Source organism: Mustela putorius, unplaced genomic scaffold (assembly GCF_011764305.1).
Source record: "Mustela putorius furo isolate JIRA1106 unplaced genomic scaffold, ASM1176430v1.1 tig00003853_pilon_pilon_pilon, whole genome shotgun sequence".
Lineage (NCBI taxonomy): Eukaryota > Metazoa > Chordata > Mammalia > Carnivora > Mustelidae > Mustela > Mustela putorius.
Window position 1 is genome coordinate 36,132,368 of NW_025422005.1, and position 12,738 is coordinate 36,145,105.

General features: G+C 41.6%; 1 protein-coding gene across 2 annotated transcripts; it reads left to right on the plus strand.

Annotated features, from left to right (window-relative positions):
- The first annotated feature begins 177 nt into the window (after nt 1-177).
- LOC101681748 (cytochrome b-c1 complex subunit 6, mitochondrial) lies at nt 178-8,611 on the plus strand. Of its 2 annotated transcripts, XM_045064459.1 has the most exons (5): nt 248-378; nt 3,830-3,856; nt 4,344-4,491; nt 4,603-4,764; nt 8,396-8,611. In XM_045064459.1, exons 3-5 carry the CDS (start codon nt 4,429-4,431, stop codon nt 8,426-8,428), a joined length of 258 nt encoding a protein of 85 aa, XP_044920394.1. In that variant the 5' UTR covers nt 248-378; nt 3,830-3,856; nt 4,344-4,428; the 3' UTR covers nt 8,429-8,611. The 2 variants fall into 2 exon arrangements, with proteins under 2 accessions (XP_004740462.1, XP_044920394.1); XM_004740405.3 differs by lacking the exon at nt 4,344-4,491 and having other exon boundaries at nt 178-378.
- The last annotated feature ends 4,127 nt before the right edge of the window (nt 8,612-12,738 follow it).

The following is a 12,738-nucleotide window of genomic DNA, read 5'->3' on the forward strand; positions in this document are numbered from 1 at the left end:
CGAATAAATCCGCATTATTTCCAAGTCTCCTAGAAGTCAATATTTTAAATAAATATGCAGATCTATGTAGTTGACACTGGCGCGATTAAGGGGACATTACTTAGCAACTCCTCCTCAGGTGCAAATACCAGCTCCCCCTATCCCTTGCGTTTGGACGGTAGTATATGCCAATCCGAGCGTGTGTTCGCTACTACGACGAGTCTGCCGCACTTCCGGCCAGATCGCCGGATATCCGCTGAGTGACCCTTACAAGTCCTTCTTGATCCTGAAGTGGAATAGGTGCCGCTGTTGCTGTTGGTGTTGAATTCAGAACCGTAGCGGGTCATGGGGCTGGAGGACGAGCGAAAGATGCTGACCGGGTCCGGAGATCCCAAGGAGGTAAGGAAAGGCGACCGACCCGACCCTCTACACTGCCCTGAGGCTCAAGACCTACCCCGCCAACACACACCCGCGCCCCTGTTGGCCCTAGATTCGCCCCTAGAGTTTTCATGGTCACGATTGCTAGTTCCCTCGACCCTTCCCCAGAATTTGTCTACTCATCTTGGACAAGTAGATAACCACCCCCTTTCTGGGCTTGGTTTCCCCATTCTGTGAATGAGGTGAAGGTGTAACAACAGCGAAAATGCTGGGTCGCCTAAACTTTTGTAAAAACAGTCTATTTTTAGCCAACCAGACGACCTAAGACCCTGGTTTGACAGGTTTAGGGGTCAAGCCGACCGGTCATAGTGCTTCTCTCCCCTCAGGTCAGGAATCCTGCCACATCTTCGATGGAGGCTCCGGAGATCTGGCCTTAACGCTAGTTTCTGTGAAGAAGTGGTTTTTTTTTTTTTTTTTTTGGTAGGAGTGGTGGTGGGAGGTATATTTGGGGAATATGCCAGTATAACTGCGATGATGGAAGAGGGAGCTCTATCCCGGAATAAGAATACCGGTATGATAATTATTGACTGCTTACTATTCCCAAGTCTTTATATGACTAATTCATTTAAGCCACACGTTAGTCCTACGAGGTAAGTATTGGCTACTATTATTATGGTCTTTTTACAGATGAAAAACTAGTTTAGAAAGGCTAAATATCTTCTCTAAGGACCACTCTTTTAATCATGGATGGGGTAGTTGAACCCAAGCAGCATGGTTTCAGAGCCAAGACTTAGCCACGGTGCTACCCAGCTTTTCAGAGGTCATCTAGCTTTTGGTTTTCAATCACATTTCCTATCCTTTGTTCTCTAGTCACTTCGGGGCAGCTGTTCTGGGTTTATGGGTTCCGAATAGTTGGAAACTAGTTTATCCCATGATTTTTCCCTAGTGTTACTATTTTCAGAAAGGGAACCAGAACAAAATGGAGCCAGCCTCAGGAAGTTTAGCAGGAAGTATACCAGAAAGTTTAGTAGGGCTTACCACAGCAGTTGAAAAAAAGGTAGTCAGTTTTAAAATTAAGAAAGCTGAGGTCTTTGGGTTGCCTGGGTGGCTCAGTCAAGCATCTGCCTTTGGCTCAGGTCATGATCCTGGAGCCCTGGGACCTAGCCCTGCATCTGGCTCCCTGCTGAGTGGGGAACCTGCTTCTCCCTCTCCCTCTGCTGCTCCCCCCTGCTTGTCTTCTCTCTGTATATCAAATAAATAAAATCTTAAAAAAAAAGAAAAGAAAACAACATTTATGAAGAACGTATACTTTTTGGGCATTCTTTGTATTTAGTGTGACCTTGGTTTGGTTTGTGTCATTGACTAGAAATTTTACATAAAGCAGTCCATATTCAGACTTAGTATTTGGAGTTGTTTTTCCAAAACATGCCATGATACTTTTGACACAAAATTATGAAAATGATCTATGTAGTAGCATTGCTAATAGGGAAATGATACAAAGGTCTTGCTTCTAGGATTCTTTTTTTGTTTTGTTTTTTTGTTTTGTTTTGTTTTGTTTTTTGTTTTTGCTTCTAGGATTCTAATTTCAGGTTTCTGAGGCAAAATAAATGATCTCAATTTTTTGGAAAAACTTTTTCAGTATGAGTTTTTTTAAAGAGCAGTGTTAGGAAACTAATGAAAAACTAGAGTTTGACATCATGTTTAGAAGAGATCTTTGCTAATTGCGAGAATAAATAGCATGAATTATAGTTAAACTTGCCTTAGCCCTCCCAGCTTACATGAGGTTTGGTCTCTTCTGCAAAGGGCATGGTTGAGAATGAAGTAGATTGTGTTGTTGGAATTTTGAAAACATGAGGGATTGCTGAGTTTTTATTTTCCTGTATACTTTTTTCTTCTCTTCCCCCAGATGTGGGTATGTGCACGTGCAGGCAGGCAAACAGCTTACTCTTGACAGGTTAAAATATTGATCAGATTTTCCTGTGCCCCAGATTTTGGCCTATAATGATGCTCCCACAGGGACTTTTTTACACTGTCCTCCTTGGAAGAAAGGAAACTAAATTTGAGGTTGTATGCTTGAATCAGAAGTAGATAGGTGAGAATACTGGTGTTTGACAACTTGTGAATGGAGTGCGTACTCTAGACCTTTGATTGACTTAATGCTGATAATCTGCTTAGTCCTGGGGTCAAAGAGCAGTGACTGTAAACTAATCTAAAAACTAACCGTTTCTAGCTAGTTAAGCTCTGGTTAAAGAAAAGTTTAGGTTTGGCCATTTTCGTATTCCCAGTTCCAGTTCAGAGTTTAGAAAAAATGTTAGTTTTCCTCTTAACTTTGTTTAGTACTTTGTAAGTACTAAATTGAGCTGTTTCTCATAATATTAGGGCCTACCAGAATTTCAAACAAAATAAGTTATATAAGTGAACATCAGCTCGAATCTGTATCAGAATATTTCTCAATGGGGCACCAGCTGGTTCAGTCAATAGAGCATGTGACTCTTGATCTTAGGTGGTGGGTTCAAGCTCCATGTTCATCATCATAGAGCTTTTAAAAACAAAATAATTAATGTTGCTAACTCTAAACTGGGAGCCCTTAAGGAGCTGTTGTGATTAATCAAATTACAGATATGAAAGTACTTTATAAACTTTATTTTAAAGATTTTATTTGAGAGAGAAACCAAGAGGGAACCAAGCAAGGGGGGGTGCAGGAGGAGAGGGAGCAGCAGACTCCCCTTGAGCAGGGAACCCGATGTGGGGCTGGACATGGGGCTGGATCCCAGGATGGTGGGATTACCACCTGAGCAAAAAATGGAAGCTTAACCAGCTGAGCCACCCAGTGCCCTACTTTATAAACTTCAGTGTCCTACACACTAGGTTGTTGCTAATGAATGTCAGATAGTGTGTCCTTGTACTCAGGGTTTGTATTAATTACGTATGGTAAGTTTACAGGCATGGAGACAACTGTTTTTGAAAGAAGAGTTGATTATGAGTCCCAAGAGAAGGCGGGGAGGGCCACACCAATCAGAGCCACCTGGAGAAGGGCCTGGACCCCCAGAAAGAGCAAGGGAAACCAGACTCTTGCTTTCTGAGGGAAAGAGTGGGTGAGTCAGGATAGGCAAGCTCTGGCAAGTTTAGGATTGGATTATTTGGGTAATTTCTATGGGTTCTGGGATATAGGTGTGGTCCCTAGCTGTTTGGTAGGGTATTTAGGGCAGGAGCAATAATTGGTTTAGTTTGGGAGATACAGGAAGTGATTGGTGATAGGGGTTTGGATTGATTGGTTCACATATGAAGGGTGTGTCCCCTGGCAGGGGCTTTCTCCCGGATTAGCAAAGCCCCTAAAATGTGAAAGCATCATAAAATTACAGAAAATTTTAAAACAACTAATACAGTGTTTATCCTCAGTAATTACATCAGTATGATTTAGTAATATGTGTCCTAAGTTGCTGCTGACATTAATCTTGTTTTCCTTTTGTAGGAGGAAGAGGAGGAGGAGGAATTAGTGGTAAGAGCCATCTAAGGTTTGGAACCATCTCAGTAAAAGGAAGTTTGAACTTAATGAAAACTCTAAGGGCATTTTAAGGAGTCTTTATTTGACACCTTGAAGAGAGTGGAAATGGAAGAAGCCTTTAACACTTCTTGTGCTGTGGGGTGTTTGGTGGGTGTGGGTCTGGGAAGCTGAGTCTTCTGGGTTTGGAGCTTCTTCAGTCATGGTGTCAGGGAGCAGAGCAGCATCTTGAGGGCCTGGTATTCAGTTATCTGTCTGCTCTTTGCGGTTTAATAAAGAACTCAGGAAGGAACTTTTCTTATACAGTCCTTCTCCATGTTAACATTGCCTTTCTAGCTGGGCAGCTGGGGTACATAGGCCTGGCTGTCATGAGGGGAATTCAAATTCACAGACATCACATATCCCCAAATGCTGTTAACATGTAAGGCCTCCTATAGATATACTTCAAGTTTGGCTAGGTTTCCTTTACCACCTTGTTTTTCAGATAGGACTGAGGCTTTCAGTGCATACTGGCAACCTTGGAAGGCAGGAATGTGAAACTTTCCCCTACTACTTAGCATCAGAATTGAATGGGAGACCCCATTCTCCCATTTCTGGCGGCAGTGTGGCTCTGCCAGCTGGTCTTCTGCACGGTAATTCAGAGGCAGCACCTTGGTTTGGTGGTTGTGTTAATCAAAGCAGATGGTTTGTGGGTCTCCTCCTAAAACCCCCCATATCCGTTCTTTTCTGTGTTTCTTCTTCAGGATCCCCTAGCAACAGTGAGAGAGCAATGCGAGCAGCTGGAGAAATGTGTAAAGGCTCGGGAGCGGCTAGAGATGTGTGACCAGCGTGTATCCTCCAGGTCACAGACAGAGGAGGATTGCACGGAGGAGCTCTTTGACTTCCTGCATGCAAGGGACCACTGCGTAAGTCAGCCTAATCAGGGAGGGGAAAGCTTAGTGGCCAGGCAGACTTGGTGCTGACAGCTTCTCCATACTAGGGGCAGATCCAGCAATAAGCATTCACTCACTGGCCCATATATGTTAGGTACGGTGCCGAGCACTTTACATAAATAATCCACCTAATTCTGCTACTTTCCTGGACATAGGTCTCATTAGCCCCATTTTACAGATAAGAAACTGAGGCTTAAAGAAGAGAAATGATGTCCCAACTTGGACTGCAAAACATTGGGGAAGCTGGATTTTGTACCTTTAAGCAGCAGGCTATTCTTTAAAATCATTTATATTCTCCAGTATGTCTTGTATGTGCTAGTTGGCCCAAAAAGTTTTATTTATTTATTTATGTTAAGATTTTATTTATTTGAGAGAGCAGGGGAAGGGGCAGAGGACAGGGGAGAAGCTGACTCCCTGCTGAGCAGGGAGCCCGACCCCTGACGGGGCTCAACCCCAGGACCATGGACTGAGCCACCCAGGTGCCCCCTTATTATTATATATATATATATTTTTTTTTTCTTTAAGTAAATTTGACTCTCTTACATATGACAGACTTTTTTTTTTTAATTTTATTTAATTGGCAGAGAGATCACAAGTAGGCAGAGAGAGAGGGGAAAGCAGGCTCTCTGCTGAGCAGAGCCCGATGTGGGGCTTGATCCCAGGACCCCGAGATCATGGCCTGAGCCGAAGGCAGAGGCTTTAACCCACTGAGCCACCCAGGCGCCCCACATATGACAGATATTTTAAATAAATTGCAGAGCAGGCAAAAGTTTGATGATTGCTTATATTAAAACCAATTGGTAGGGATAGGGTGGCTGGGATATGGACATTGGGGAGGGTATGTGCTATGGTGAATTCTGTGAAGAAATGTGTAAGCCTGATGATTCAGAGACCTGTACCCCTGGGACAAATAATGTATTATATGTTAATTAAAACAATTGGGTACTTAATAAGCATATGAAAGGTGCTTTACACCATTAGCTCTCAAGGAAATACAGATCAAAACCACGGTGATACACCAGTTCATACCTGCCTGGATGGGTATAATCAAAAAGATAGGGAGAAATGGGTGAAGGGGGTCAAAAGGGAAAAATAAATTACTCTTTTCCCCCTGAAAAAAGTTAATGATCTCCCCTCTGCCAATTTTATGCTTCAACAATCCCAGGGATGCTGGCTGACTCATTTGGTAGAGCACGAAGCTCTTGATCTCAGGGTCTTAAGTTTGAGCCCCTGAATTGGGTGTAGAGCTTTCTGAAAGGGAGGAAAAAAAAAACCATCCAGTATAGGTGTTTTAATTCTATGATATAGAGTGGAAATACACAAATGTACATATACCCCCGCCCCATTAAACACGTTGTGACAAGGAGGATATTTTATAAAGATAGAAAAATCCAACTGAGGGGCACCTGGGTGGCTCAGTGGGTTAAACCTCTGCCTTTGGCTCAGGTCATGATCCTGGGGTCCTGGGATCGAGCCCCGCATCAGGCTCTCTGCTCGGCGGGGAGCCTGCTTCCTCCTCTCTGCCTACCTCTCTGCCTACTTGTGATCTCTGTCTGTCAAATAAATAAAATTAAAAAAAAAAAAAAAGAAAAAAAATCGAACTGAAATCATACTGCCTAGAGATAACCATGTTTTCTCATATATACTATCAGATTTTTAAACAAAAATGGAATCCAAATACATTTAATATAAAATATGAATAAAGGCATTATATTCCTTTTTCAACATAATTTTAGTGGAAAGAAGGAAAATTTATAAACAAAACATGCATCTGTAATTCTCCGTATCATTAAAAAAAACAGATTGGTGTTGTCAATATGGAGAAATTGCTGTTGGAGATGTAGATTGGTGTAGCCCTGTAGAAAACAGTCTGGCAGTTCTTCAAAAAGTTAAACATAGGGGCACCTGTGTGGCTCAGTTGTTAAGCGTCTGCTTTCAGCTCAGGTCATGATCCCAGGGTCCTGGGATTGAGCCCTACATCGGGCTCCCCACTCGGCGGGAAGCCTGCTTTTCTCTCTCCCACTCCCCATGCTTGTGTTCCTGCTCTTGCTGTCTGTCTCTGTCAAATAAATAAATAAATAAACCTTCATTTAAAAAAAAAGTTAAACATCAAGTTAACATATGGTCTAGTAATTCTCCTAGGTATATATACTCAAGAGAAATGAAGACCTATGTCTGAATAAAGGTTGTACACAAATATTCGTAGGAGCATTATTCATAATAGCCAGAAAGTGGAAACAACATAAATGTTCATCAGTTGATAAGTAAATAAAATGTAATATATCCATATAATGGAATATTATTTGGCAGTGAAAAGAAATGAAGCACTTTACTCAAAAAATTAAACTCTGCTATATGATCCAGCAATTTCACTTCTGCTTGTATACCCCGAAAGAACTGAGTCTGTTCAGTTGAATAGGTATTTGTGCATGCATGTTTACAGTAGCATTCATAATAGCCAAAGGGTAGATGCAATCCAACTGTCCATTGTGGTATATACCTATAATGAAATATTTAGCCTTAAAAAGGGAAGAAACTCCGATGTGTTACAACCTGTATGAACCTTGAAGACATGCTAAGTTACATAAACCAATCACAAAAAGACAAATATGTCATTCCACTTACAAGGTACCTAGAGTAATCCAATTCATGGACAGTGGTATGGTGGATGCCAGGGGCTTCAGGGAAGGGGAAATGGGGAATTACTTAGTTTCAGTTTGGGAAGATGAAAAAATTCTGGAACTTGATAATTGCTGGACAGTATGAGTTACTTAATGCCACAGAACTATAGAGTTCAAAATAGTTAAAATGAGGGCCCCTGGCAGGCTCATTCAGTGGAACTTGTGACTCTTAATCTCGGGGTTTTGTCGTAGACTTTAGTTAAAATGGTAAATTGTATGTTATTTAACTTTCATGAGCCTAGCACTGGGTTGAAAGGTAGAAATGAGACAGGCACGGTCCTTCCTTTATTTAGTTGAACCTGCATAGGAGACAAGTAGAATACCTAACTCTTTGGGTATAACCTTCTCAGGATGGCCTTCACTAATCCTCTATTTAAAGCTGCTGATTCCCCCTACCCCCAACCCCTTTTTTATTTTCCTCGGGGCTTTTATCACTGTCAAGTTTACCTTAGGTGTATATTACATTTCTCTTATTAGTCTCTACGTTTCCTAAGAGAGATACTGCCTGGTTTCCATTGTAGCTCACTCAGCACCTAGAAGGGTAGCTGGCATATAGAAGATGTTATATAAATATTTGTTACATTAAAAAATATTGTGACACGGGAGGTATAAGTTCCTATGGGGAAGAATGAGGAGGGACAGATTTCTGTGGGGATAGGAGTTTGTTTAGAGATGGCTTACAAAGCATGACATGTAAACTAAGTTCTAAAGGAAACATAAAAGATTTCTTAAAAAGTAGAGAGTTCTGGGTAGAAGGGAGATCAATTCAGGTAACTGAAGTTAGTTCACTAGGGCATAGGAGGGGTATGGGTGTGTGTGAATTTTGTGGAGAGAGGAGAGGCAGTATGCTAGATCATGGAGGACCTTGTAAGCTATGACATTAAAGCTGCAGTTGATGACCATCTTTTTTCCCCCTCATGTAGGTGGCCCACAAACTCTTCAACAGCTTGAAATAAATGTGCTTACTTCACCCCAGCCTTCATCACTCGGGCATCAGGATATTTCATGGTTTTGACCATGCCATTTCTTCCTTATAAGTGTAACTGTATGTTCATGTAAACCTCATGGATTTTGGCTTAGGCAAGTAACTTCTATGTAATTAGCTGTGATTCCTCTTAATAAAAGTCCAGTGATCTGCAGACCTGCAGCTTCCTTTTCTTTTCTTTTTTTTATTTGGAAATTTTCAAACACAAGACTAGGTAGAACAATAATCAGCTCCCATGTACCCATCACCTAGCAAGCATGTATCTTTTTTTTTTTTTTTTTTTAACGATTTACTTATTTGAGAGAGAGAGAATGTGCTGGGGGAGAGGGCAGAGAGACAGGGGATTCCCCGCTGAGCAGAGCATCTGATGCAGGGCTCCATTCCAGGACCCTGAAATTGTGACCTGATCCAAAGTCAGACGCTTACCTGATTGTCCGCTTAGGCTCCTGCAAGTAATGTAACTATTAATGATCAGGACTTTGAAAAAATTTACCTTGATGCCATTATCACAGTTAAAATGTACAGTGATGGCTTAATTTCATTGGCTACTCAGTCCATAAGAAAGTCTCTGACCACAGAAGTGTCCTGACAGTTTTTAGTTTCAGTGTCCAACAAGGCAGCTTTTTAAAAAAAAAATTTTTTTTAAGATTTTATTTGACAGAGATAGAGGACAGGCAGGCAGAGAGAGAGGGAGAAGCAGGCTCCCCACTGAGCAGGGAGCCTGATGTGGGACCCTCGGATCATGATCCTAGTGGAAGGCAGCAGCCACTTAACCAACTGAGCCACCCCAGGTGCCCCAAGGTGGCTTTTTTCTTTAAAAAGATTTTTATTTATTTGAGAGTGAGTGAGAAAGAGTGTGTGCATGAATGCGGGGAGGGGCAGAGAGAGAAGCAGGCTCCATCCCAGGACCCTGGGACCATGATGTGACCTGAAGGCAGACGCTTAACTGCGCCACCCAGGCACCCCTCAAGGTTGCTTTTGAAAAAATACGCATTTTAAAAAGGAGTGAGAAGGATATAGATTTGTGAGGGGTGGGATACTGGATTCCAAGAATGGTCAGAAAAAGACACCTGGGTAGGCAGTGCTGACAATGGGAAATTGGTTACATACGTACAATGGTGGGGAGTCACCTGGTAAGTTAATATACTGGAAGTTAATAGGTGCTAGCAGAGAACAGAGTTACAAATAGGGGAAAGGAAAAAAACCAGAAAGAACCCAGCAGTGGTGAGGTATTTGTATACTAAATAAATAGCTTACAATGTAAGTAAATATAGAGGCCAGTGTGTATGTAGGGAATACATACTTCTCTAGCTCAGCCCACAAAGAGGGCTTCACTCTAACAAAAAGAACCAGGGCTCCTTGGAGAAATGGATGATTCCAGGGCTGGCAAAGTACAAGATGAGCCTTGAATGTTTTGTTGTTTGTTGCAGAAAGAAGAAAATGCTCAAAGAACAAAGGGGCACGTCAGAAGTACACAAATGCCACTAGCCAAATCTAGAACAATGTGAGCATCAAAATATATGATAGTCTGGATTTAAACTCACTGAATCTAATAATTCATGAATCCATACTAATAAATGAATCAAAAGTTAGGTGAAGAAGGTGATACATACTAATTACAGAAGGAGAATATACACACTATAGCATAAATGAAAGCTTACATTGCCACTAAGGAGACAATTTGAGGGACTATGTTTGCAAAAATGCAGTAAAGGGCTACTTGAACTTAGAAGCTCTTCCAATCTGTTGTCCTAGCTACAGGAATGGCCAGCATTTCCCAGCCATTTCTGATTTAGAACCCATTTCATGGTGATGTATAATCTCACAAATACCTTTATAAAATGGTGGCATTGTATTTGTTGTATATAATCTGATTATTTCAAAAATCTCATTAAAATTTCAAACATACGACAAAGCTGAAATTTTATGGTGAACATCCTTAAACTCATTACTCAGATTTTAGTGAATGGTTAGTAATGTGTTCATCAGTGTTACCAGAGAAAGGAGGAATTACCCAGAGAAATAGCTCCAGAATTCTGCTTAGAGGATGCTTGACTCTGTTGCTAAATATTAAGCTGCAAATGAATAGGGCAAAACACTGTGTAGCCATTTAATGAACTACTGGGTACCTATAAACTGAATAATTCCCAAAGTTAACAGAAGGCTGGGAGATGTTTGAGTTTTGACCAACTAATGTGGGAAATTCCTATTGAACTTGTTGAACACCTGGAGCATCGAACTTGAACTCCAGAAGAGGGCGCATCAGCAGTAGGGGTAAAGTTAGCCCTAGAAAGAGGCCACTCAAGATGGGCTATACCCTAACTTAAAAAGGAGCCTTGAAAGGATCAAGCTGATTCACAAAATACCTGACTGCCTGCCAGAACAAAGTCCAAGGTGTTTTAAAAGAAGTCAACAAAATCTAGCCTTCAACAATGTAAATTTCACAAAACCAAGCATTAACTAAAAAATCCTGACATGCAAAAGAAAAGAGGCAAATGTGACCATAAGGAAAGTGGTCAATAAAGACAGACACATGATGATGAGATGATAAAATAGTAGACAAGGACTTTGAAAGCACTATTACAAATATGCTCAAGGATTTAATGGAAATGAACATAATGAGAGAAGTGGAAAACATAAAATGAGTCAAAATTTTTGGAGCTTAAAAGTACAATCTCTGGGGGATCCTGGTGACTCAAGTCAGTTAAGTGTCTGACTCTTGGTTTCGGCTCAGGTCATGATCTCAGGGTTGTGAGACTGAGCTCCAGATGGGTTTCTCGCTCAGCGCCAAGTCTACTTAAAATTCTCTCCCTTGGGGCGCCTGGGTGGCCCAGTGAGTTAAGCCTCTGCCTTCACCAGCTCAGGTCATAGTCTCAGGGTCCTGGGATCAAGCCCTGCATCGGACTCTGCCCAGCAGGGAGCCTGCTTTCCCCTCTTTCTCTGCCTGCTTCTCTGCCTACTTGTGACCTCTGTCTACCAAATAAGTAAAATCTTAAAAAAAAAAAATTCTCTCCCTTTCCCTCTTTCCCCCTTCACCTTGCCTCTAACTCAAGTGTTCTCTCTCTCTCAAAACAAAAAAAAATATCTGAAATTTAAAATTCACTTAACACTGGAAAAGATTACACACTGAAGAAGAAAAAGAATAGGTATACTTGTAGATTCTTGAAGACACAGCAGCAGAAACTATAAAAACTTGAAACATAAGAGAAAAACACTGAAAATAGATGAACAAAGAAAAGGTAAGCTGTGAGATAGTATCAAATTGGCCCAGAAAAGAGGGGAGGGGTGGTTGGAGGGAAGAGAGAAAAAAATTTTTTTTTTACCAAAATTAAAGATTTTTTTTTTTTTAAGATTTTATTTATTTATTTGACAGAGAGAGATCACAAGTAGGCAGAGAGAGAGAGAGAGAGAGGAGGAAGCAGGGTCCCTGCTGAGCAGAGAGCCCGATGCGGGACTCGATCCCAGGACCCTGAGATCATGACCTGAGCCGAAGGCAGCGGCTTAACCCACTGAGCCACCCAGGCGCCCTACCAAAATTACTTTAAAAAAAAAATTTATTTATTCATTTGAGAGAGCATGCATAGAGGGAGAATGAGAAGGAGGCTTCCTGCCGAGCAGGGAGCCCACTGTGGGGAATATGACCTGATCCAAAGGCAGACGCTTAACTACTGAGGCACCCAGGTGCCCTGAGATTCTTTTTTTTATTATTATTATTTTTAAGATTTTACTTATTTATTTGACAGAGATCACAAGTAGGCAGAGAGAGAAGGGGAAGCAGGCTGCCTGCTGAGCAGAGAGCCTGATGTAGGTAGGGCTCGATCCCAGGACCCTGAGACCATGACCTGAGCGGAAGGCAGAGGCTTAACCCACTGAGCCACCCAGGTGCCCCTATTGCTAACCTTTTATTTTTATTTTATTTTTTTTTAAAGATTTTATTTATTTATTTGACAGAGAGAAATCACAAGTAGATGGAGAGGCGGGCAGAGAGAGAGAGAGAGGGAAGGAGGCTCCCCGCTGAGCAGGGAGCCCGATGTGGGTCCATCTCAGGACTCTGAGATCATGACCTGAGCCGAAGGCTTAACCCACTGAGCCACCCAGGTGCCCTATTGCTAACCTTTTAAATAAATTTTTAAAATTAAATATCTATTCTATTTACCCATCTCTTTTTTTTTTTTTTTTAAGATTTTATTTATTTATTTGTCAGAGAGAAAGTACAAGCAGGGGGGAGCTGCAGAGGGAGAGGGAGAAGCAGGCTCTCCACTGAGCAGGAATCCCTATCTG